General features: G+C 34.8%; 2 protein-coding genes across 4 annotated transcripts; both read left to right on the top strand.

Moving 5' to 3' along the window:
- Window positions 1-1,233: 1,233 nt before the first annotated feature.
- syap1 (synapse associated protein 1) lies at window positions 1,234-7,824 on the top strand. 2 transcript variants are annotated; one of them, XR_007182927.1, is made up of 10 exons: window positions 1,234-1,582; window positions 2,621-2,739; window positions 2,926-2,992; window positions 3,058-3,131; window positions 3,219-3,358; window positions 4,191-4,345; window positions 6,626-6,684; window positions 6,753-6,879; window positions 6,956-7,353; window positions 7,448-7,824. XR_007182927.1 is itself a non-coding variant. In XM_048177869.1 (9 exons), exons 1-9 carry the CDS (start codon window positions 1,438-1,440, stop codon window positions 7,081-7,083), a joined length of 1,014 nt encoding a protein of 337 aa, XP_048033826.1. In that variant the 5' UTR covers window positions 1,234-1,437; the 3' UTR covers window positions 7,084-7,824. The 2 variants fall into 2 exon arrangements, 1 of the variants encoding a protein (XP_048033826.1); XM_048177869.1 differs by having other exon boundaries at window positions 6,956-7,824.
- A 2,228-nt stretch (window positions 7,825-10,052) lies between these two features.
- fbxl5 (F-box and leucine-rich repeat protein 5) lies at window positions 10,053-27,838 on the top strand. Of its 2 annotated transcripts, none has more exons than XM_048177537.1 (11): window positions 10,053-10,204; window positions 14,805-15,020; window positions 16,780-16,875; window positions 16,974-17,169; window positions 19,171-19,350; window positions 20,850-20,975; window positions 21,058-21,206; window positions 23,772-23,854; window positions 23,980-24,693; window positions 24,772-24,920; window positions 26,934-27,838. In XM_048177537.1, the coding sequence occupies exons 1-11, from the start codon at window positions 10,121-10,123 to the stop codon at window positions 27,008-27,010; spliced, it is 2,070 nt and encodes a 689-aa protein (XP_048033494.1). In that variant the 5' UTR covers window positions 10,053-10,120; the 3' UTR covers window positions 27,011-27,838. The 2 variants fall into 2 exon arrangements, with proteins under 2 accessions (XP_048033494.1, XP_048033495.1); XM_048177538.1 differs by having other exon boundaries at window positions 19,174-19,350.
- Window positions 27,839-27,976: the final 138 nt, after the last annotated feature.

The following is a 27,976-nucleotide window of genomic DNA, read 5'->3' on the forward strand; positions in this document are numbered from 1 at the left end:
TGGCACCCACTCAGAATACCATAGCAACACCTTAGCAACAACCCAAAACACCATAGCAATGACCCAGCAACTGCTTAGAACAGCCAAAAAACCACATAGCAACAGCCTTTAAACCAACCAGAACACCATAGAGACCAAATAAAACCCTGGCAACCATTCAGATCATAGCAACCATATAGCAACCATAAACACCATAGCAACACCTTGGCAACCACCTAAAACACCATAGCAAAGACCCAGCAACTGCTCAGAACAGCCTAAAAATCACATAGCAACAGCCCAATCAATCAACCAGAACACCATAGCAACCACAACCATTCAGAATACCATAGCAACACATTGGCAACCACTCAAAAATCCATAGCGATGACCTGGGAACTCATCCAAACCTCCTAAAAGAACATACTGTAGCAACAGCCTATCAACCAACCAGAACACCATAGCAACCAAGAATACTATAGCAACCATATAGCAACACCTTGGCAACCACCTAAAACACCATAGCAATGACCCAGCAACTGCTCAGAACAGCCTAAAAATCACATAGCAACAGCCCAATCAACCAACCAGAACACCATAGCAACCACATCCATTCAGAATACCATAGCAACACCTTGGCAACCACCCAAAAATCCATAGTGATGACCTGGGAACTCATCCAAACCTCCTAAAAGAACATACTGTAGCAACAGCCTATCAACCAACCAGAACACCATAGCAACCAAGAATACTATAGCAAACATATAGCAACACCTTGGCAATGACCATGAGCCTAAAAACCACATAGCAACAGCTGAAATCTGTGTTTTTATTATCTTATGAGCTTTTTTTTTTTTTTGGTGTCTTAAAATGATTGTAATGTTTTAATCTGATTTTGTGTGATTGGGTGTAATAAACTCATTAATATAGTGCTGGTTTTACGAGGTTCTTCAGTGGATTTTGAATTCAACAATGAACCTTTTTGTCCTTAAACACCTCTTAGAATGAACTACCACCTTAATAAAGGATGTAAAAACCTCAATAAGGAGTAGCACATCCTGTCAGCTCTAACCTTGAACCATCAGAAGTTTAAACTTTGGTTAAAGAGCAGCAAATCTTGAGCTCCAGGTGTTTCATGTGTTTCACTGGCATAACAAATAGAGAACTGCACATCTGTATTTCATATTGTATTTCCTTTGTAAGCATCTGTGTTCTATTGAAGTGTATTTCCATCTCGGAATAAAAATATAGGCGCTCTGTCCATTCCTCCCATGCGGCAGGTGTCGCTGTGGAGCCGCCGCCGCTGCTGCCGCCGTATGATGACGGAGGAAGCGCTTAGCTGCTGTTGTTGATGTGGCCCAGTGTGGATGTGAAACATGGAGTAAAATTATCCTGATTAAAACCAGCAAAGATCATTCATTTCACCGCAGAGAGTCAGACAGACGCGGCGCCGGCAGCATGTTTAAGAGCTGGAGCTCATGGCTGGGCGGAGAGCTCGAGAACGAAGAGAAGACTGACAAACAGGAAACAGCAGAGGAGAAAAACATAAACACAGAGACAGAAGAATCACAACAGATCCTACAGCAGGCCAAAGGGCTCAGCGGTGAGACCGATCACTTTATATCACTTTATATCTATGGAAGCATATAAGGAAAAAAAATAATTAATTATGGCACTAAAAACTCCGAATTGTGACATAAAAAGTCATAATTATGACATTTAAGTCGAAATTATTAGATAAAACGTCGAATTTATGAGATAAAGTCGAAATATAGTCATAGTCGAGATTAAAAAGTCGAAATTGACGGCAAGAAAAAAATGACTTTTCATTTCTTATGTCATTATTGTAACATATGACAGTACTATTTAAAGTTATTGACATGTTAGAGTTAATAATCACAAAAAAAGCAGCGAAAAAGGACTCAATGCGGCGCTGAAGCGCACAAACAGATGAAAGCGATCTGAATTTATCTCTCTTTCGCAGCTTATTTCGCTTGAATGGTCAAATACACACACAATTATGTCAAAACATGTAAACGCAGTCTGTTACGTCCTTCGCGAGTTAGGAGAAAATCGGATGTGTAACAGTATATTAGATCCGTGCGTTCATTCTTAAAGGGACAGTAGCCTCATAAACTGTTACCTTCTGTTTTATTAATGTTATTTTTTTTTTTTTTAAATCACTCCATCTTTAATATGAATCAATTTATATTTAATTCGTATTGTGAAGACTATACAGAACATACAAAACGGTAAACTAGAATCAAATCTATGCATATATGGAATCAAAAGTCAAAATGGGCTTCAATATCACTTTATATATGATAAATAATATAATATACCATGGTAAAGTTACAGTAATTTATGACTACATGATGTGATAGATATATGTTTTTGGACACGTCATGGGAGTCGCATGTAAATATATGCATATCTCAGTACCATGGTTAATTTTTTTATGTATGTGACTAGATAGCGATGCAGAACATCTCAGTATGTTATATAATACCAGATGACATCATATTATCATTGGGATGTTTATTGTCAGGATCTGGAGGTTGTTTTGGGGGATGTGGAATTGTACACACGGGTCAATCTGATGTTTTACTGGAGTTTTAATGTGTCTACGCTCCTCTGTCAGGCTTCATTCTGAACTTTGCAAGCACCGCGACTAAGAAGATCTCAGAGTCTGTGGCGGAAACGGCGCAAACCATCAAGAAAACGGTGGAGGAGAGCAACATCGACGGCATCATTGACAAGGTAGCGCACATCATGCAGAACTGAAGTGTTTCTCTAGAGTGACTTTTATTGTAAACACGACATTCACACTTGGCCCCTAATATTGTTTTGATCACGCATAAATAGCATGTTTACGCTCATAGTTCGGTGACTGACTGTAATAAACAATAATTACATGTTTTCATAAAACACTCAATTCTCTTTCAGACCATTTTGGGAGATTTCCAGAAGGAACAGGAAAAATTTGTGCAAGAGAAAAATGCAAAGAAAACAGGTATGATGCTGCACAAGAAATATCTTTTTGTACATTTCTGTATTTTCACCCATCTTTGTCCGCAGACGCAGCGGTGCCGCCCTGGGTCGGATACAACGAGGAGGAAACCATTCAGCAGCAGATACTGGCTTTATCCGCTGTGAGTTTCAGATCCACGTCTAAATCATTAGATCACCTGATCATTCTGGACAACGTGACCGAATACGAATGTTTTATCTTCGTTCAGGACAAGAGGAACTTCCTGCGTGACCCTCCGGCTGGAGTGCAGTTCCATTTCGACTTCGAGCAGATGTACCCCGTCGCCCTGGTGATGTTACAGGAAGACGAACTGCTCAACAGGATGCGCTTTGACCTCGTCCCTAAACAGTGAGATTCGGCTCCATTAATGGAACATTTGTTGCTTTCCTGGGTCCAAACGTGTGTCATAACTTAAAATACGATTTTAGTTTAAAAATATTATCTGATCAGTAACTTAATGAGTGAATGCACAGTTTTTATTTTTTTTACCATGCTATTACCTCATTTCCCCCTTTTTATTAATTAAATAATCAAGAAATTCTTTGAAATTTAAAATGTTAGTAGAGCTACAGCAAAAAACAGTGATGCAAAATATATATATATATTTTTTATCAATATTTATGAGAAATTTTATTTGAATATATCATTATGTGGAATTAATAAGAACAGATAACATGAGAATTATCAGTATGAACTCTATTGACTTCAATGGATTTAATTAAATTCATTTGAACTTGGCTGCTCAAAACACTCTAAATTTATGAAAGTTACATATTCTTTTTCTAACGAAACGACATCAGTATTACTCTGAAATGTTTTCATATTCAATTTACTTAAATAAACATTTACTTTGAGATGAAAGCAGATGATAAACAGCCTGAATGTGGCGTTCATCAGTAGGGGAATGAGCACTTCTTCAAACCCTCTTTCCTTTTTCATATTTAGACTATTTGAACTATGAACTTTTGATCAGAATTATTGTGTGTGAAGCATGTTTAGAAAAAAAATGCAGTCAGAGGATAAATGTGTTTTACTGAAGTAATTTGAGACAAATCTAACTAATAGATGTTAAAAAAATCAGCATGATTCCACATTTCACTTCCGGGTCAAAACAGACTTTTAACGCAAAAGGCGAATGCCTCGTTTCCTGTTTGTGAGAGCAGATGTGTGTGTGTTTCAGGGTGAAGGAGGACGTGTTCTGGAGGAATTATTTCTACCGCGTGTCTCTGATCAAGCAGTCAGCTCAGCTCACGGCGCTCGCGGCTCAGCAGCAGGCGGCCGAGAAGAGAGAGGAGGAGAAAAACGCAGCCGCTCCGCTCAACGAGACTCTCTCAGGTTATTACAGGAACTGATCTGACTCCACTACAGCTGATATTAGAGAAAAAGACTTACAGATGATATAATTCAGGTTATTATAGTTAACTAAAACCGTTAATGGTGTACACCAAAAGCGAAGCAAATATTCACATCATGTTACTCGCAGGATTACTTGATTTTGTGTCACCTGCGTGAATAAAAACATTGCGCGATGAGGAGTGTCTTCACGCACATCATCATCATCAACACCGGGAATGCTGTGCTAACTTTGGCTAATGCCAGTGCTAACCATAGCAATGTAAACTCAAGTTACAGACGCATATTTTCATCACTTTTCTCCAAGCTGCTTTTCTGTTTTTTTTGTCCGTTCTCTGTTTGAATAAGTAGTTGTGTCAGTAAACTCTTTGCTGATTGGCTTTCACAAACAACTCGTCATGCAAATTTCCAGCTGAAGTTAAAATTTTTCAGCTTGCGCAGAAGACGCAATTAGACGAAAAAGACGCAATTGAGGCGAATATTGCACGTTTACGGTTCAAGCTTGTTTCCTCCACTAAATAAAAAAGATAATCTTGACTTTTTTCTCAGAATTGCGAGTTAAAGTCAGAATTGCGAGTTATAAAGTCAGAATTGCAAGATATAAAGTCAGAATTGTGTGATATAAAGTCAGAATTGTGTGATATAAAGTCAGAATTGTGAGATATAAAGTTGGAATTGTGAGTCGTGTCGTAAAGTCGGAATTGCGAGTCGTAAGGTCGGAATTGCGAGTCGTAAGGTCGGAATTGCGAGTCGTAAAGTCGGAATTGCGAGTCGTAAAGTCGGAATTGCGAGTCGTAAAGTCGGAATTGCGAGTCGTAAAGTCGGAATTGCGAGTCGTAAAGTCGGAATTGCGAGTCGTAAAGTCGGAATTGCGAGTCGTAAAGTCGGAATTGCGAGTCGTAAAGTCGGAATTGCGAGATGTAAAGTCAGAATTGCGAGATATAAAGTCAGAATTGCAAGATATAAAGTCGGAATTGTGAGTCGAGTCGTAAAGTCGGAATTGCGAGTCGTAAAGTCGGAATTGCGAGTCGTAAAGTCGGAATTGCGAGTTGTAAAGTCGGAATTGCAAGATATAAAGTCAGAATTGCGAGATATAAAGTTGGAATTGTGAGTCGAGCCGTAAAGTCGTAGTTGCGGGTTGTAAAGTCGTAATTGCGAGTCGCAAAGTCGTAATTGCGAGTTATAAAGTCGGAATTGCGAGATATAAAGTCGTAATTGCGAGTCGTAAGGTCGTAATTGCGAGTCGTAAAGTCGTAATTGCGAGTCGTAAAGTCGGAATTGCGAGATATAAAGTCGGAATTGCGAGTTATAAAGTCAGAATTCTGAGATATAAAGTTGGAATTGTGAGTCGAGTCATAAAGTCAGAATTGCGAGTTATAAAGTCGGAATTGCGAGATATAAAGTCGGAATTGCGAGTTATAAAGTCAGAATTGCGAGATATACAGTTGGAATTGTGAGTCGAGTCGTAAAGTCGTAATTGCGGGTTGTAAAGTCGTAATTGCGAGATATAAAGTCGGAATTGCGAGTCGTAAAGTCGGAATTGCGAGATATAAAGTCGTAATTGCGAGTCGTAAAGTCGGAATTGCAAGATATAAAGTCGGAATTCTGAGATATAAAGTTGGAATTGTGAGTCGAGTCATAATGTCAGAATTGCAAGATATAATGTCAGAATTGCGAGATATAAAGTCGGAATTGAGTCGAGTCGTAAAGTCGGAATTGCGAGTTGTAAAGTCGGAATTGCGAGATATAAAGTCGGAATTGCGAGATATAAAGTCAGAATTGCGAGTTATAAAGTCGGAATTGCGAGATATAAAGTCTGAATTGCGAGATATAAAGTCGGAATTGCGAGTCGTAAAGTCAGAATTGCGAGATATAAAGTCGGAATTGCGAGTCGTAAAGTCAGAATTGCGAGATATAAAGTCAGAATTGCGAGATATAAAGTCAGAATTGCGAGATATAAAGTCGGAATTGCGAGTCGTAAAGTCAGAATTGCGAGATATAAAGTTGGAAATGTGAGTCATAGTCGGAATTGCAAGTTAGTCATATAAAGTCAAAATTACCTTTTTTATTTATTTCATTGCAGAAAACAAGCTTCCATACTAACAAGATTTAAAGTGATTTATTTGAAATCTAAACAAAATGTACGAATTTCAAAACAATGTTATGCATTAATAAGCCTGTCGAAACTGATCTCGCAATAGCCAAATATGAGCCACTTAATCGTCCTTTAAACAGAAATAAACATGTTTTTCTGCTTCACAGAAACCATCAGACCGAAAACGCCTCCTGTCACCATCAGCGCGAAACCCAAGACTAACGAGGTACGTTTTTTACTTCAGATTTGCATTATCATCACAATCGCCCTTCTTATCGTTCGCCCCGCTCACAGGAAGAGGAAGACATCTCCACCAGCCCCGGCGTGTCCGAGTTCGTGAGCGACGCCTTTGACGCCTGTGACATAAACCAGGAGGATCTGAGGAAAGAAATGGAGCAGCTGGTGCTGGATAAGAAGGACGGTGAGTCCAGAACGCAGCAAAAACAGCAACTAGACAAGCTACTGTACCTTTAAGACTTCTGTTGTTTCTCCGATAGAAGAGACCGCCGACTGGGAGAAGGAACTGCAGCAGGAGCTTCAGGAGTACGAGGTGGTCGTCGACCCAGAAAATCGTGACGATAACTGGGACCGTGAGATTGAGGAGATGCTGCAGGACGACAGCTAAAGCGTAACAGCGCCCCCTCTGGTGTGGAGGACACAGGAAATTAAATCGGTTTCATCAGTCTGACTGAACTGAAGTTTCTATAAGAATGTTTAATATAAACAAGAGTGGGATGTGATGTTTAGGAGGTAGCGGGATTCGGTGAGGTGCCAAAAGGTTCCTCTCTCTGATTGTAGTAAATCAGATGTAGTTTGCTGATTTATTTTTTCTCATTTCTGCCTTCTTTCAGAGGTGTAAAAGCAAACCAAAACTCAAAAAAGCTGAACACACAGAATATATCTAAACATTCTTAAATCAAGATATATTTACTGGAGAAGCAGAATGACTTTAACAAAACATATCTTCAGTCATTTCTCTTCTGCAGTAAATATATCTTGATTTTGTGCTGGAAAACAAGACAGAAACACTGAGGAAGAACATGTTTTTTTGCAGTGCTCAAACACTATAAGCACACATATGACATGTCATGTGACTTGTTTAATTAAAGAAAGCAAATGCTTCTCATTCCTTTGTTTTTTGAATATGGATTTGATATTTGTACTCATGATGTGACAGGATTCGGTTCCTCTGCTGAGATCAAATTCCATACATGTTTAATCAAACAATATTTACATGTTTGTAAGGCGAGAGCTTTAGTATAACTTTGTGTTTGTTTATATTTTCAAACTGCACCTTGTCTTATTACTTTACAGATGAATAATCATGATTTTGTTGCCGTAAATAAAATCTTTGTCTCTAAAATTATCTACTTTCTGGTTTGTTGCACCCGCATTCTTTCAATACACTATAATTATGAAGTTTTATTCACATCGTAAATACTTAATGTTGTTTGTTCACGTTTTATATGCACATATATGCGTTATTTGTTGACATCTGACAAGGTTTTAAAAAGTTATTTGGTTATTATTTAGTTATTTAATTGTGCGCACGTATGTGTTTACGGATCGTGTACGTTTGTCTAGATCGTGTGCCTGCGCACGTAGACGTGCTGGCGTCATCCGGGTTGCCAGATAATGCTTAATGAAGCTTCGAAACCTTTACGAATCGATCTCTGTGAACACATGCGATCATGCAGAGTCACTGAGATCGTCTCCATTGAACAAATAACTAGGTTTTACCTGATCTCTGATCAGTTTTATACATTTGAAGACGTTTGACATCAGTATAATTAAAAGTAGGTCAATAATAGTAGTGTTTTTGTTGCATTTACACTGTTCTGACCAGCAGGGGTCACTGCTGAGAAATATACAGAAATTTACATATTAATACACAGAGAAAAAATAACAACATGCCAGAGTGTACAAACTATTGATTCATTAATCAAAAACTGAATATTCCTTAAAAAGTGAAACAATTGGTTAGCCTCAACATGTGCAATGCATTTTATAAGCAACACAAAATTATAATTAGAACATTATAATCCATGTGTTTGGGACATGGATTTAATGGAGAGACTTTTGTTTTTGTAATCAGGCTCTCAAAAATTATATAAAAATTTGGATTTAGATTTATCGGCCAATATATCGGTTATCGGCTTTCAAATATACAGAATTATCGTTATCGTATCTGTCAAAATTGTAATATTGGTGCATCCATAATATATATAAAAATGATTTCTATGGAGCCTCTAAAAGGACATGGTGGTGGAAGAAATATATTTCAATGTTTTTGAGTTCTGAAAACTCCCAAAAGTTTTGTGAGCAAATGCAAAGTTTCTCAAGGGAGCGATAAACATTTGCGAGAGAACGCAAAATTTAAATAAACACTAGTTTCAGCTAGTTGCAACATTTCTCATTTATGATTAGCTTGTTGATGTACTTAACTAAAACTTAATAAAAACTAAGTAGACATATTTAAAATAAAAATAAAAATTACAAAAAAAAAATAAAATTAAATCAAAACAGAAAATGTAGAATTAAACGCTAATTCAAAATATTGTCAAAAACTATAATAGTAATAACAACAACCCTATAATAACACTGGTCAGGCCTATAAATCTGATGATATTTTGTGAATTGGAGAATATGATTTTATGTACGACTCAAATGGCATCAATATATTAAACAGTTAATAAAATATTGGCATTTTATTGGTTATCGTCCTTTCTAGAGCAAAGGTTTTCAAACTAATGTCCAGGGATAAAAATAAATACATAATAAAAAATTAAGATCTAACTAACAAAATAAATTGATTAAAGTATATAAAAAAAGATGTATTAAAATAAACAGAAATTTGGTTTAAAAAATGATTTAAATAAATAATATATAACAATACAGTACTATAGTGAATTGGGAAAAAAAAATGTACCATTTGAAACTAAATATTTTTACACATACTCATAATATAAATTTTTCCCATTATAATACTATATAGATAGCTATATAGGATAGCAGACCGTCTCGCACAAAGATGATCATATTTGGGGGTCTGAAAAGATTGGTCGGCCATTAAAAATCATCGCTTGAAATCCTCTGAATTCACGAAATAGCATTAAATCCCATCAGTATGAGGGTGCGTCAGTATTTCGGTGGCAGTTGCTGAAATTTGTCTTTGTTCATAGTTTTGTGCAGAAACATTTCATTTAACGAGGTCGCCATTTGTTGATTATACAATTTAGAGTTGTTAACACATGTGAATACATTTTAAATACTACTACTAATTATATTTTGTATTGTAACACTTTAGTAATAAATGTATGCACATATATGCCACAATGACTTATTGCATTACGAATCCTTTTTTTATTAGTTATATATATTATATTTTTATTAGTTTTTTTGTTTGTTTTTTTAATGTTATTTTCTGTTTTATTTTGTTAATGTTTATAATGTTTTTTTTGTTTACTGAGAGTTTTGACGAGTTTTTCCCTCTTTATTTTATTTTATTTATGTAGATTTTTTTTATTTGTTTCTTATTTTATTTTATTTATTTTATCATTATTATTTTGTTTTTTGTAATTTTGTCTGTTCTGAAGAGGAGGGTTTTTACACGGAGGATCTGGCACCCGTGTTCAGTCGCTGTGGGATCTGATGGAGGCGCGATGGCTCCGTTTCCCGACGAGGTGGATGTTTTTACCGGGCCGCACTGGCGCATGAAGCAGCTGGTGGGGCTCTACAGCGAGAAGGTTCGTGTCTGATCTGTTTTAAGTGTCATTTTACACATTAAAGCTGGTTTAAGGGGTCTGACGATGTGTTTGAGGAGAGCTAGTGTTAGCCAGACAGCTAACAGACAGAACAGAGTTTATTATGAGCGTCTGATAATGCTCTGATCTCAGATCAGCTCAGAGACGCTATCTTTATCTTCAAATATTATAAAGATTTTAACCAATTCTGACCGTGTGAGCTGACAGACAAAGATTATGAGAGTTTAATGTCAATGTCTGATCTCAGATCTGTACGAAATCAGACTTTATTATGTAATATTAACATGCATTTAATGTGAATATCTGATCACAGTCAGATCTAAGATATGTAAAACACTTTATTTGTGTGGAATAATAATAATATAAGCACTCACACACCACATGATATGTAAAAATATGCAGTGTCTGATAATGTTGTGACGTATGTTGAATACAGTTATTCTCTTTTTTGTTGTATATTGATTTGCTATCATGACATTAACTTCTAAACCTTATAATCTGTGCATTAAACATCCACACAGATGTGAATTACACCACATTCAGTGTGTCTGATCTATAATCAGATCGATTGAAAACAAACTTTAAATGAACTTTACGCTTTTCTGATTGACTTTAAACCCGTTAAACCCCTGAAACTGAATGTGGTGGAGTTTTATGGTACAGTGTGAGATAGTTTTATGACAAATAGCTTTAGTCTGATTCAGTCTGATTACTGTAATTTATTCTAAACAAGCTTTGCAAGGAGATTATGATGATTTTAATGGTTTTTAGTGGGTGTGTAGCTTTATACAGGGATGGGAGGTCACACACACTGCTTATGTAAGACACAAATGTGTGTGTTTGTGCTGTGTCAGTAGGTTTGTTGTGTTTAGTGCGTCTACACACTCATCTGAACTCATTTAACATATGACACACATCCAGCGTTACATAACACCAGTTCTATTAGTTTTTAATGGCCGACGCTGATGCCAGTGTCGTGAGAAATCGAGGTCTCCTTTAGGACCCAGGCCGTAATGCCTGATCAAAAGTTGTTATCGTGATGTCTTGACTAATTATAACCTCTTTCACTATTGTATGATGTTTATTACGTTAAGCACGCAAACAACATCATCTAGAGGGGGTTTCAATCTTTTCAGACCCACAAATATGATCATCTTCGTGCAAGGCTTCGCCATCCTAAAATTTAAAAGGCAGCTAGTATGTTATTATAAGTATGTGTAAAAATATTTAGTTTCTAATGGTACATTATTATTTTTTTTCCCAATTCACTATAATACTGTACTGATATGTATTATTTATTTTTTATAATTTTTTTTAATCAAATTTCATTTTTCAAAAACTTTTTTTTCAAAATCTTTTTTTATATACTTTAATCAATTTATTTCGTTAGTTAGATCTTAATTTTTTATTATATATTTATTTTTATCCCTGTACGTTAGTTTTTTTTTTTGTCATTATTATTATTATTTTTAAATATGTCTACATAGTTTTTATTAAGTTTTAGTTTAGTACTTCAACAAAGTAATCATAAATGAGAAATGTTGCCTCGCAAATGTTTTCCGTTCCCTTGAGAAACTTTACATTCGCTCACAAAACTTTTGGGTGTTTTCAGAAATCAGAAACATTGAAATATATTTTTTCCACCACCATGTCCTTTTATAGGCTCTGTAGAAATAATTTTTATATATAATAGGGATGCACCGATATGAAAATTTTGACAGATACGATAACCGATAATTCTTTATATTTGAAAGCCGATAACCGATATATTGGCCAATAAATCTAAATCCAATTTTTGAGAGCCTGATTACAAAAACAAAAGTCTCTCCATTAAAAGTCATGTCCCAAACACACGATTATAATGTTCTCATTTTAATATTATGTAGCCGATATGACAGACTTGTGCTGCACATGTTGAGCTTTACTGTATTTTCCTTTTTGAAGTTGATTTCAATCATATTTCTAGCAATTCAAAATCATTGCTGTGTACAGTGTGCACATCTGAAGGAAAAATTCGTTATTTATTGGCTTTAATATATCGGCCAAATGTTCTTATCGGGCTGATAACGATAACATTAAAAATACATTCATCAGTATCGGTCCATCAGTATATCGGTTCATCAGTATATCGGTTCATCAGTATATCTGTCCATCAGTATATCGGTCCATCAGTATATCGGTCCATCGGTCCATCAGTATCAGTCCATCAGTATATCGGTTCATCAGTATATTGGTTCATCAGTATATCGGTCCATCAGTATATCGGTCCATCGGTCCATCAGTATCAGTCCATCAGTATATCGGTTCATCAGTATATCGGTCCATCAGTATATCGGTTCATCAGTATATCGGTTCATCAGTATATCGGTCCATCAGTATATCGGTTCATCAGTATATCGGTCCATCAGTATATCGGTTCATCAGTATCAGTCCATCAGTATATCGGTCCATCAGTATATCGGTCCATCAGTATCAGTCCATCAGTATATCGGTCCATCAGTATATCGGTTCATCAGTATATCGGTTCATCAGTATATCGGTCCATCAATATATCGGTTCATCAGTATATCGGTCCATCAGTATCGGTCCATCAGTATCGGTCCATCAGTATATCGGTCCATCAGTATATCGGTCCATCAGTATATCGGTCCATCAATATATCGGTCCATCAATATATCGGTTCATCAGTATATCGGTCCATCAGTATATCGGTCCATCAGTATATCTGTCCATCAGTATCGGTCCATCAATATATCGGTCCATCAATATATCGGTTCATCAGTATATCGGTCCATCAGTATATCTGTCCATCAGTATATCTGTCCATCAGTATCGGTCCATCAGTATCGGTCCATCAGTATATCGGTCCATCAGTATATCGGTCCATCAGTATCGGTTCATCAGTATCGGTCCATCAGTATATCGGTCCATCAGTATATCGGTCCATCAGTATATCGGTCCATCAGTATATCGGTTCATCAGTATCGGTCCATCAGTATATCTGTCCATCAGTATATCTGTCCATCAGTATCTGTCCATCAGTATCGGTTCATCAGTATATCGGTTCATCAGTATATCGGTCCATCAGTATATCGGTCCATCAGTATATCGGTCCATCAGTATATCGGTCCATCAGTATATCGGTTCATCAGTATATCGGTCCATCAGTATATCGGTCCATCAGTATATCGGTCCATCAGTATATCGGTTCATCAGTATATCGTCCATCAGTATATCGGTTCATCAGTATATCGGTCCATCAGTATATCTGTCCATCAGTATCGGTTCATCAGTATCGGTTCATCAGTATATCGGTCCATCAGTATATCGGTTCATCAGTATATCTGTCCATCAGTATCGGTCCATCAGTATATCGGTTCATCAGTATATCTGTCCATCAGTATCGGTCCATCAGTATATCGGTTCATCAGTATATCTGTCCATCAGTATCGGTCCATCAGTATATCGGTTCATCAGTATATCGGTTCATCAGTATATCTGTCCATCAGTATCGGTCCATCAGTATATCGTTCATCAGTTCATCAGTATATCTGTCCATCAGTATCGGTCCATCAGTATATCGGTCCATCAGTATATCGGTCCATCAGTATATCTGTCCATCAGTATCGGTTCATCAGTATCGGTCCATCTGTATATCGGTCCATCAGTATATCGGTCCATCAGTATATCGGTCCATCAGTATATCTGTCCATCAGTATCTGTCCATCGGTATCGGTTCATCAGTATATTAGTATCGGTTCATCAGTATATCGGTCCATCAGTATCGGTCCATCAGTATATCTGTCCATCAGTATCTGTCCATCAGTATCTGTCCATCAGTATCGGTTCATCAGTATCGGTTCATCAGTATATTAGTATCGGTTCATCAGTATATCGGTCCATCAGTATCGGTCCATCAGTATATCTGTCCATCAGTATCTGTCCATCAGTATCGGTCCATCTGTATATCGGTTCATCAGTATATCGGTTCATCAGTATATCGGTTCATCAGTATCGGTCCATCGGTATCGGTTCATCAGTATATTAGTATCGGTTCATCAGTATATCAGTATATCGGTCCATCTGTATCGGTCCATCAGTATCGGTCCATCAGTATCAGTCCATCAGTATATCGGTCCATCAGTATCAGTCCATCAGTATATCGGTCCATCAGTATCAGTCCATCAGTATATCGGTCCATCTGTATATCGGTCCATCTGTATCGGTCCATCAGTATCAGTCCATCAGTATCAGTCCATCAGTATATCGGTCCATCAGTATATCGGTTCATCAGTATCGGTCCATCAGTATATCGGTCCATCAGTATATCGGTCCATCAGTATATCGGTTCATCAGTATATCGGTTCATCAGTATATCGGTTCATCAGTATATCGGTTCATCAGTATCGGTCCATCAGTATATCGGTCCATCAGTATATCGGTCCATCAGTATATCGGTTCATCAGTATCGGTCCATCAGTATTGGTTCATCAGTATATTAGTATTGGTCCATCAGTATCGGTATATTGGTATATCGGTATATCAGTTGGTTCATGTGTTTCTCATGTGTTTCCGCCCACAGCTGTCCAAGACCAACTTCTCCAACAACAGGGACTTCCGCTCGTTTCTGCAGTCGCTCCTCGCCACCTTCAAGGAGTTCAAGATGCACGAGCAGATCGAGAACGAGTGTATCATCGAGCTGCTGCAGGAGCGCAGTCACATGGTCTACCACGTGCACGCCGACAACAAGCTGTCCGAGATGCTGTCGCTGTTTGAGAAGGGGCTGCGCAGCGTGAAGGTGTGTGTGTGTGTTTGATTCCTGCAGCAGAAATGACACCCTTCTTATAGAATTCAGAAACTCTTGTTATTAGCGCCACCTGTGGCCGTCAGGTGAACTGCAGATTCTTACACACAACCCCTTTCAGCTGAGCTGATGTTTGGCACGTTCACACTCATCTGATGCTGACCACTGCTAATTACTGATGATGTCACAGACACTCGTGGTCAGACCCGAGCGTGACGTGACACAGACCTGGTTTATGCCATTGTGTTCCATAGATAAGAAAAATACACTGTTTATGTATTTAAACAAAACTTCGATGCAAAATCATCTGAAAGATTTTTATCTTCAATAGACAAAGTCCATTTTGACGTGTCAGTCCAAACTTGCCAAATTTTGGGAATTTTCCACTTGATTATTTACAGGGCATTGGGAAATCCTGCTCCGAGTTCCTGTGCGGAAAATGGAAAGAATGAAGATCTTGAGTGTCTGTAAACAGAGTCTTTATAATAACTTCAGTTATGAAGTCAATTCTCATGCTGACGGCAGCTTATCAAAACAATCATCTGCGGTTTTTAGATCATGAACTGTACGGAGAGACGCAGATCATACTCGGACCTTGAATATTGTATTAAGTTAGTTTATTTTTGCATTATATAAAACTTATACAATAAAAAGCAAGAGAATATAATTCATATTACAGTGCCAGACTTCTTAAAGTAAAGCCTCTACCCGAACATGTAATTTTCACTAGTATATATTTATTTAAATTATTTATTTTATATTTATATATTTTTTATAGTAATTTTTATTTTTCTTGTTTTTATAGTTATTTTTGTATTTATTTTTGTTTTTATATTTATATATTTTTTATATTTATTTTTATATTTTTGTTGTTTATTTTTATATTTATTTTAGTTTTTAATTTTTATATTTATTTTTGTTTTTATTTATTTTTATTTATATTAATATAAACCTAATAACACAGAAATGTATATGAACACATCAAACCTATTTTAGTATCACTGAGATACTATTATAATTTTTGACTAATATTTTGAGTTTTATATATCTTCATTTCTAGTTTCATTTTAATTAAATTAAATTTTAATTAAAATTTTTTTGAATTTTAGTTAATTTTACTCATGTTTTTGACATTTTATTTTATTTTTTAAATCGCTCTATGTATATTAATTTTTATTTATTTTAGTACATAAAATAAAAATGAAAAAAGTAAAATAAATTGTACATTTTAAAAATAATGAATATTTTTTTATGGTTTCAGTTATGGTTAACAATAATAACGCTGCATCATACTTATAAAAATCAGTATCATCATAACAAATATTAAAAACACAGTTAAATAGCATGTAAATCTATATGTGTAATATTTATTCCTGCATATGCGTGTTAATTTATGAATATGTATGTGAATGTGCAGGAGATATTGATTATATACTGCACACCAGAAACAAACAGTATAAAATACACACAATAAATGAGGGAAAACAGATACAAATCAACATTAAATGGTCTTTTAAGCATTTTTTATGTTCCAGAAGAACATTTTTACTCAGTTAAGCGTCTGAATCATCTGTCAGTCCCAGCGTAGACTCATTTATGCCGTGTTGTCTTTTAATCCTGTAATCGTGAAACAGCACAAACGTCTTGGTTTCAGGTGAAATGTGTTGAATGTTGATTATATTCCTCATATTCTCCATTGTTGCAGCTCCTCCCTTCCCAGTAACTCTTGTAAGGTCATGTGGTTGTGTTTCAGAGCGAGTACGAGCAGCTGAATTACGCGCGGCAGCTGAAGGAGAGGTTGGAGGCGTTCACTCAGGACTTCCTTCCTCATATGAAGGAGGAAGAGGAGGTGAGAGTCACGTTCATCATCACACTGATATCACAGCATCGCCAGATTTAACCCTAGATGAGCGCGTCTGGTGTCTGATGTGTCGTGGCTGTGCTCAGGTCTATCAGCCCATGCTGATGGAGTACTTCACGTACGAGGAGCTGAAGGCCATCAAGCGTCAGGTGATGCAGCAGCACTGCAGTAACCCGTCCTGGAGCTCCGCCGCAGACGTGCTGAAGGGCCTGAACCTCTGGAGTCACGCCGAGGAGCTGCACAAGGCCTTCAAATACTCCGACCACGAGAAGACCGGAGAAGGTGAGAGCCTGCAGACGCTGAACCATGTGATTGAGTAATAATCCAGTAATGTGGGAATAAAAATTGACCAAATAAAGTGTCAAAAGCAAATAGTCATATTGAATAACACTGTTAAAATATATAATGTGATATACAGTACATAATATAATAAACTTATGAACATTACTCATTATTACAAATGCCTCCAGAGGGCGCTAACGGCCTTACAGCGGCTGTACCGTAAACTACATTTATTATTATAATTAGTATTACTATGTTGTTTTTCTTAAATGCGTTATTTTTTTATTTTATATTGAAATATCACAAGATTACAAAGTAATATTTCCCGTTTTATTCAAAATTTTGTTTATTTTTGTAATGATAATAATAATAATAATACTTAATTATGATTATACTATCAGTATTATTTTATAGTTATATTTATATATAAACACAAAATATTTGGCCGAATTGTTCAGCCCTACAAACAAGCACAGACATTTTTTAACAATAATTTACATTAATTTATATTTATTTATTTAATTTATACACAATAATTTATATGTATTTGTTGGTTTTCTATCATATATATATATAATGTATGTATTTTATTTAGTTGTCTAATTTTCAAATTTCAAATCAAATTTTTATTTGTTTTTAGTCAAATTATATGTAAAGTTTCAATAAATGCAAAAATGAAGAATATTACACTACCATAAATATTAGTATTGTAGTTTTACAGTTGTGCTGTAAAATACATTATTATTATTATTATAATTATTATTGTTATTTTTCTTAAATACATCATTTTTATTTTACGTTGAAATATCATGAAAGTAATATTTCCCATTTTGAATATTAATCATTATTATTATACTATAAGTATGACTCTTATTTTATAGTTATATATTTATATATAATCACAAAATATTTGGCCAAATTTTGCACAGTGAAGCAAACCATATTTATTTTAATATAAGATATATAATAATATAATTTTATAATAATTTTTATTCATTAGTTTTCTGTTATTTATTTATTTGTATATATATATATATATATATATATATATATATATATATATATATATATATATATATATATATATATATATTATTTTGTATATAATATTTATTTTATGAAGTTATCTCATTTTAATTTTTTAATTTTTTTTAGAATTATATTTAGTCTTCAATAAATGCAGAAATTAAGACAACATAATTATTAGTATTGTAGTTTTACAGTTGTTCTGTAAAATACATTTATTATTATATTATTAGTATTATGATGTTATATTTTAAATACTTATTTTTTTATTTTATATTGAAATCACAATAGTAACATTTAACTTTTTTTTTAAATACAAAAATATATATATATATAAATATATATATATTATATATATATATATATATATATAGTGGCCATTAATTAAGAATTAATTCCCTCGTTTAGTAAATCATGGTCATGTTAAAACAAGGGAACAAATGATTATTTCCTGCGTGTCATGTGTGGAGAAATGATTGCGGATGAATCAAATATCATAAATTATCATAATAAATGAATTCAGTCAGTTTTGATGTTGTGTCACTTTGGTTCACAGATCAGCTGAGATCTGTGGAGTAATTTAGGGTTTATCAAAGTTTCTGATGAAACTTCACTTTCTGATGAAATATTATGAAAAACAAAGAATAACAGAATTTGTTCATTTTATCAGAAAAATCCCACCTTTTCCCCCCAATAATTCTCGTCTGCTATCAGTGACGTACTTCAGAGTGAAGATAATGTTGGACGGGACTTGATTTAGATTTTGATTTATTATCACGTCACCTCTGACCTCTCATCCAGTCACTGGCCGTGTCACTCTAGCTGAAGATTTCTCAACCTCCTTCCGTATTGAAGCGCTTCATTCTGACGCAAACCTAAAGTTCCCCTGAGCTGACAGGAAACCATGTGACTCTGGCAGCGTCCTCAGGTTTGTGTCAGATGTCATGTGTCAGTCCTGCGATGTGTTGTTTCCAGCAGAGCGGGGCAGCGAGCGCGTGTCCATCTCGGCGCTGCCGCAGGAAGTGCTCCTCCGGGTGTTCCGCTTCCTGGGTCCGGAGGATCTGTGCCGCTGCGGGCAGGTGTGCAGCGTCTGGAGTCAGGTGACCAGGACCGGCTCGCTGTGGAGACACCTGTACCCCGTCCGCTGGGCTCGAGGTGTGTGTCTCTTCTTACTGATCTGAAGTGTGACACAGACATTTACTGACACCTTTAATGTTTCTGAAAGAGTCTCTTCTGTGTTTACTTGATCAAAAATACTGTAGAAATGTGAAATATTGTTGAGATGTTTTCTATGTGAATATATAGTAAAGTGTAATTTATTCCTGTGATCAAAGCTGAATTTTCAGCATCATTACTCCAGTCTTCAGTGTCACATGATCCTTCAGAAATCAGTCTGGTGTGTGTTGCTGTACATGTATATACGCTGCTGTTGTGTTTCGAGGATAATAAAGTACAGTAGAGTTACTCTAGCTCAGAGGACCAGTGACATCATAAACAAATGAATTATTAATAAATAGGCTCAGATTTGAGTTCATGTCCCTTTATCGCCACCTTGTGACCAGCTGAGATGTGGGGAATAATTCAAGTCATGTTTATTACTTTATGATGGAAGATATTTTTATCCTTTAGAATAATAATGTGCACCAATGATCGAGCAATGATAGAAAAATAAATGTTTATTTTATAAATATAAAATATATTTTATATATAAAATATTTTATATTTATATATTTTTTATATAATATTTTTATTAAGATTTTAATCATTGTTTTAGAATTATATAGCGAATATTTATTTTTTATTTTTATATTAGAAAACTTCAATCAAAAACAGTAATATACTGCATTAGTGAATTATTTGTATACTGGTTTATTTCATTTTACATTATACATTTTTATTACATACAGTAGTGTATGGCATTAGTGAATTTATTTATTTTTTTATATTTTTGATAATTATAAAACTTTAAAAAGTTATATACTACACAGTGAATTTTTTTACATTTTTATTTAATTTTATATTAAAAGACTTTAATATACTGCATTATTCAAATTATTATTTTTTTAATATTATAAAACTTTAATTACAAACAGTAGTACACTGCATTAGTGAATTGTTTTTAAAATATTTTTTATAACTAATTATGAAGCTTTAATTGATTCTGTTAAAAACAGTAATATGCTGCTTTAGCGAATTATTTTTATAATTTTAAATTATTTTTTGCATTTTTAAATTTTAATTAAAAACAGTGATGTACTGCATTAGTGAATTATTTTTTTAAATATCTATTATAATTAATTATAAAACTTTATTTATACATTTGTAAATTGTTTTTAAAATTGTATAATTCAGGTTTTTTATTTTATAATTTGTTTAATTTTTTATTATCATAAAACATTTATTAAAAATGTTGATATCCTGCATTTATATATATATATAATTTTTTTTAATTAAATAAAATTGTAACTAAAAAAATACATTAATCCATGTTTAATTCAGCACATGTTGTCCAGTCACATCAAAAATAAACAGGATTATTTTACATTTTTAATGCAGTTTTATTGGAGAAGATCGGGTCGAGTGCATTGCATTGTGGGATACAGTATCTCACATCGATTAGGTCACATGTCATTGGTTGTTAACTGTGTTTCCAGGTGATTATTACTGCGGTCCTCCGGCCGAGTTGGACCAAGAGCCGGACGAGGAATGGGTGAAGAGTCTCCAGGACGAGGGACGAGCCTATCAGGAGAGGGACGAGGACGCGGACGTGGACGAATCAGGTGAGCCTCGCCGCTGCGCTCACAACTACACTTCCCATGATCCCGCGGGCCGTGCTCAGCTGTGTGTTCCTGCTGTGTTCAGAGGAGGCGTCTGAAGGATCTCCAGCCATCAGTGCGGTTCAGAGGGAGAAGACGCTGCTCAACGGGATGATCCAGAAGCTCCTGCCCTCCGTCGGCCCGTCCGTGCGCTCGCTCAGCTTGGCCTACAGCGCCGCCGTCTCCAGCAAGATGGTGCGTACGTGAAATAATGACATCATGAGTGAACCGAGTACAGAGCAGCTCAAGATTGTGTCAGTGTTGTGAAATATCTTACTTTTAATGTAATTTTTTATAATTATTAAATCAAATTAAACGTTCCTAGATTAAATCTTTTTTAAAACAAATATAATCTGATCTAATGTGATAATATTATAGTATATTTTATATTATAGATCTGGGAAATACTTTTACTATGAAGCATATTTTACTGGCCTTTCTTGCATTTCTTCTTATTAAAATTAATTAATAGTAGTTTTCATCTGGGAACTTTAATGTAATCTTATCTAATATAATTATTTTATATTATGTTATATATAAATATACAATATTTTAATGTAAGTATTACAGTAGAATACAGTACATTTCTATTTAAGTAGTTATTATATTTTTGTAAGATAACTTTGACTTTTAATCATTTTACTGATCTGTTCTGCTTTTAAAGTTATTCAGTGTAATTATAATAAAGATTTATTCATTATATATCTATTTTATTATAATTAAATTTAATTAATAGTCGTTTTTAAAAGGTTTTATCTGGGAACTATAATATTATAATTATTATTTAATATATTATATTATACTATGTTTTTTATATTATATGTCTAGGAAATATTATTATGTTTTTGTATGAAAATTTTGACTATAAAGCCTATTTTACTGGTAATGTTACTAATTATTAATTATATATTAATATTTTTTAATAGTTTAATTAATAGTTGTTTTCATCTGGGAACACTAATGTAATCTTATATAATATAATTATTGTTATATTTTATATTATAATAATATAATATAAATGTTATAGTGTAATATATTACCATTCTTAAAATGATATATTATATTATATTATATTATATTATACTATACTATATTATTTTTGAAAGATAACTTTGACTATTAAGCATATTTTACTGGTCTTTCCTGCCTTTTAATGTTGTTAAATATAATTATAATAAATATTATTATATAATTATTAAAATTAATTATTAATTGTTTTTAAAAGGTTTCATCTGGGAAATATAATATAATATAATATAATATAATATAATATAATATAATATAATATAATATAATGTCTTAGAGCTGCATGATTCTGGATAAATTGAAAATCTTTTCTTTTTTTAATTGAGATCATGATTCTCCCACAATTCTGAATAGACAAACAAAATAACATGTCATTTACTAGAGGTTCTGACAAAATGTTAATTTCTGCAGTCTTATTAATGAATTATTGTTAAAGAGTCGTTTTGATTCAATGACTTGATGTTCCCTTTACTGGATGAATCAGTATTTTTGTACAAATCTCTTGAATGAATGATTCAATGACTCACTCATAAATACTTCATTTGTTTCATTACCGGATGAATCAGTGTTTTTGAACAAATCTCTTGAGTGAATGATTCAATGACTCACTCATAAATACTTCATTTGTTTCATTACTGGATGAATCAGTGTTTTTGAACAAATCTCTTGAGTGAATGATTCAATGACTCACTCATAAATACTTCATTTGTTTCATTACTAGATGAATCAGTGTTTTTGAACAAATCTCTTGAGTGAATGATTCAATGACTCACTCATAAATACTTAATTTGTTTCATTACTAGATGAATCAGTGTTTTTGAGCAAATCTCTTGAGTGAATGATTCAATGACTCACTCATAAATACTTCATTTGTTTCATTACTAGATGAATCAGTGTTTTTGAACAAATCTCTTGAGTGAATGATTCAATGACTCACTCATAAATACTTCATTTGTTTCATTACTAGATGAATCAGTGTTTTTGAGCAAATCTCTTGAGTGAATGATTCAATGACTCACTCATAAATACTTCATTTGTTTCATTACTAGATGAATCAGTGTTTTTGAGCAAATCTCTTGAGTGAATGATTCAATGACTCACTCATAAATACTTCATTTGTTTCATTACTAGATGAAAATTAGCCCAATTGCATTCCACGGGGTAAAATCCGCATTTTTGCTGTGGTTCCCCTGGTAAAATTCGCATTCCAGGGGCTAAATACCATGTTATTTGAGGTCACTTCAACCCACAGACATAAAATACAACCTGCGGCAACATCGTTAAAGTAGTCAAATTTCACGGAAAAACTGCAGTCTTGGCAACAATGGGTAACGTAGACATCGGTGTTTATATCCGAACTATTTCTGATATAATCTGAATTATTATTCATGACAGCAGCTCTCTCTGGCTCAGAACGCAGATCTGAATGTTCGCTGTCATCATGCTTGTCAAAGGTTTAATAGACATGGACGCGAATCGTGGGTGTTTGAATCCAGATCGCGATCTTATAACCAGTGTTGCCAAGTCCGTGATTTTTCCACAGAATTGGGCTACTTTTAAGTAGTTGCCGTGGGTTGATTTCCACCCCGTTTGTTGCACAGACCTGGTAACCTTGCTTATAACGATTAATTGTGCATTAATAATTGTGATTAATTGTCTATGAAATATAGTTATACATAGTTTTGTAAGATGCGAACTGTAAAATAAAATAAAATTAATAATTTCTCCTTCCAGGTGCGACAGATCCTCAGTTTGTGCCCGAACCTGACTCACCTGGACCTCACGCAGACTGACATCTCTGACTCCGCCTTTGACAGGTTGGTTAGTTTTCAAAATGTTTGGCATTGACTATCCAAATCGGCATATTTGATATACTATAATGTTGATTTTGTGGAGCCCATTTGCAGTCCTGAATATTAGTTAATCAGTTGTGTTTCTCCAGCTGGGCGGAGTTCGGGGTGTGTCGTACTCTGGAGCATCTGGATCTGTCGGGTTGCGACAAAATCACCGACCGCACGCTGAAGATCCTGTCGCTGGGATTGGGTGACTTAACGACGTCCAGTCCGGATCGCAGAGCCAAGCTACTGAAAGCCCCGCCCTCTCCCATCAAACTACAGGACGAGCGCTCTCTTCCACCAATAGGACGCAGCTGCCAGGATCTCATATTCAAGCGGAGACCTGGTGGGCGTGGCTCCGGCTGTGGCCCCGCCCACGTGTGGGTTCTCGATCCGGCGAAACTAGCCGACATAGAGGACGCGGCCGACTGGAGCAGACGAGGGGGCGTGTCTGCGCAGGAAAGTGGGCGTGGCAGCATCTTTGAGCCGCCGGGAGGCGGCGGCTCATGCTGCTGTAGGAGGAGCCGGAGGCGGAGCTTCAGGACTGGTATTAGCTCCTCCCACTGGCAGTACAGCTCAATGGGTGACGCCCTCTGCGGTCACTCCACCTGCTGCACCTCCGATGTGTCGCTCTGGACTGTGAGAGAAGCGCACTGTGACCTCGAGGCCACAGGGGGCAGTGTTGATTTTCGGACTAAATGCTCGTTTGAGGGTGAATCTTGCCCCGAGCATCACAACAGGACTGACCAATCAGGAGCCTGTCGCACACTCAGGTTCCTCAGCCTGTCCGGATGCTATCAGATCACGGATCTCGGCCTGAGGTACAGAACACAATTTTGATACCTCAGTAAAAACGAATCCTATTGGACTATTGGGCTCTGAGTGTGTGTGTGTTGCAGGTGTCTGTCTCAGCGTGGAGGACTCCCTCTACTGGAGCATCTCAATCTCTCCGGCTGTCTGCTCATCACAGGGGCGGGGCTTCAGGAGCTGGTGTCCGCTTGCCCCGCCCTCAACATCGAGCATTTTTACTACTGCGATAACATTAACGGTAACACATAATCACACATGAATATAGACGATATACATGGTGATTGTGCTGATAGTTATGAAAACAACACTTATTGTAGTCCAAAATTATGATAATAGCCAAGTATCGGCAAATAATTAATTAAATAAATAACTCGCTCACAAACACGCAACGAATCTCTGAATATTAAATCTTTATGTTCTGTCATATCAGACTTTTCCGAACTGGGTTCCTGAGTTTATGAAACGTTATTAATAATGATTTCGATTTGACATTTTTATTATTTGATATTATATAAATAATAAAAAACTTCAAATCTAAATAAATAATATGTAGAATATAATAACACTTCCTAAAAAAGATTCAATATTTTGTTTACCTGCATCTGACATCAGAGCAGTTTTATTTTAATATCATTGAGATACTATTATAGTTTTTATTATTATTTTGAATTAGTCTTTTGTATTTATTTTTTAGTAATTTTGTTTGTTTTTTTCATCTGTATTGTTTATATATATATATATTTGAGTTTATTATTTATTAATTTTTATTATATATTTAGTACATTGTTGCTTTGGCAACTCTAGTTTTAAGGTATATTTTATCATCTTTCAGTTAACGTTTATGTTATTTCAGAAAACAAATCATTTGCTTTGTCGTTTTAGTTATTGTTTGTTTTCTTTAATCTCATTTTTATATATATATATATATATAATATGTTTTATTGCATCGTTATATATGTTGTGTTGCATCGTCATACTAAATGAAAATGAAAAATGTTGCATTGGCAGCTAATTAATTAATTTATATATATATATATATATTACGTCTGTCAAACGATTAATCATATGATTAATCGCATACAAAATAAAAGTTTGAGTTTGCATAATATATGTGTTAGTACTATGTGTAATATGTGTTTTTATTTATATTTAAAAATATAAATACATATACTTGTAAATATTTATCAAACATATACATGAATGTTTGTATTTACATAATTACACACAGTACACTCACATATGTTAGGCAAACTTTTATTTTGTATGCGATTAATCGTGATTAATCATTTGAAAGACACATATATATATATATATATATATATATATATATATATATATATATATATATATATATATATATATATATATATATATATATATATAATATTTTACAACCCCAGTTCCAGAAAAGTTGGGACATTTTGTAAAATGCAATAAAATCAAGAATCTGTGATTTTGATAATTCTCTTGAACTTTTATTTTTTATCTGACAAAAGTACAAAGAAAAAATTTCCAATGTTTTCACTGGCCAAATTACTCCAAAAAAGTAAACCTTCCTTTTAATTACACTTTTTAATCATTTGGAAATTGAGGATACTAATTGTACTCTGTACTTTGATCAGTTAAATAAAGGTTCAAGAGAATTAACAGATTCTTGATTTTATGACATTTTACAAAATGTCCCAACTTTTTTGGAAATGGGGTTGTATAATATTTCATATTTTTATTTTATTTCGGAAAACATTTTTTTAAATGGTTTTAGTTGTAATTTTAGTTAAGTATGATATCCCTGCATCAGAGAACTGTGAACATTATGAATATTCATTAGTTCAAAGGTGTTTGACTGACAAAGAAGTTTGGGAATCCTTGTGTTATATGAATGTATTATATGATATATGATATGATATGAAAGCGTCTGCTAAATGTAAATGACTGTAATGCCCACAATTCCACATATGAAGTCCAAACACAAGTATGACGGCATCTTGGTAAGTAAAGGGTGGGTTGTTATGAAGGCTGTTTTTATCTCACTTAAAATGTGTAATAGCTCATACAGTAAACTAGCTGCATTTTGTTTACTTTTAGTCCTGCAGTTCATTTCCCATCAGTTGAACACCACTGCTCTAGAATAGTTCTAGATTTACAATGTATTTTTCTCAGTTTAGTAGTAAATCTCCTCTGCGAGTCCATTTATGCAAAATGTAGTAATTTTTTTCTATATTTTTAACATGAATTCTCTCTGGTTCTGCAGGTCCTCATGCTGACACGGCCAGTGGATGTCAGAATCTGCAGTGCGGCTTCAGGGCTTGCTGTCGATCTGGAGAGTGATGCTCTTTTCTCCGTATTTATCTCTCTGTACCCCCTTCCATCCCTCTCCTCATGCCCCCCTCTCATCCCTCATCCACGTGCACTTTAATCGGGAAATTGCTTCAAGATGCTCTTCGATGCAGTTTGGCTTCACTACAATCAAAACGCTTCAAATAAAGTGAAATTGGGCTTTGTAAACCGATCCCATTCAATGCAATTTCTGAGAGGTGTTGTGAAGGAACGTAATGATGTATATTTGTAAATAATTCACAGGATCTTCAATTGGAAACTTTGAGTGCTTTAAGATGTTACTTCAACATCGTGTGGGTTATTTTGTTTGAGTATTTCACCCAGGCACATTTCGAAACTTCATCTCAATCTCCATCCTGAACCATTACTTGGGTTTGATGTTTTAATCACCAGATGATATGGTTCCCCTACACAAATAGGAACGTTCACAAGCTTGTTGAGTTGTAGTTTGTCAAATAAATCAGCAGGTGTTTTGGAAAACAAAAAGTTAATAACCAGAGGCTGTATTAGTTGTGTTAATCTATAGGTTTAACCTAATGCGGGAATCACGGCATGGCTGCCGGAAAGTTACAAATATTCTCTAACTTCATTGAACGAGACTTCATCTGTGATTAAAGATCTGGCAACCATGTTAAAGTAGGGGAAGCATTTTCTCAGAATTCAAGCTTTGGTTGATTCAAAAGGTTTGTGAACTGTAATAAGTCCTGGGTATATTACACACTTTAATTAATTTCCCAAGTTTTCATCTGAGTTTTTAGATGCTGCATGATGTTTCTTTGCGTTCAGTAGCTGACCATTAAACTCACCTTGAGATAACAATTGTCTGTGTTGAAGTCTTTATTGGGCAAATGGTGAGCAGGGGTTGTCAAGCATCACCAAAAAAGTGTCAATATCATGAATTGTGTGCTATATTCCATTAATATGATGCTTTGTACAAGGAAAATACCAAATTTAAGT

This window comes from Megalobrama amblycephala, linkage group LG24 (genome assembly GCF_018812025.1).
Source record: "Megalobrama amblycephala isolate DHTTF-2021 linkage group LG24, ASM1881202v1, whole genome shotgun sequence".
Taxonomy (NCBI): Eukaryota; Metazoa; Chordata; class Actinopteri; order Cypriniformes; family Xenocyprididae; genus Megalobrama; species Megalobrama amblycephala.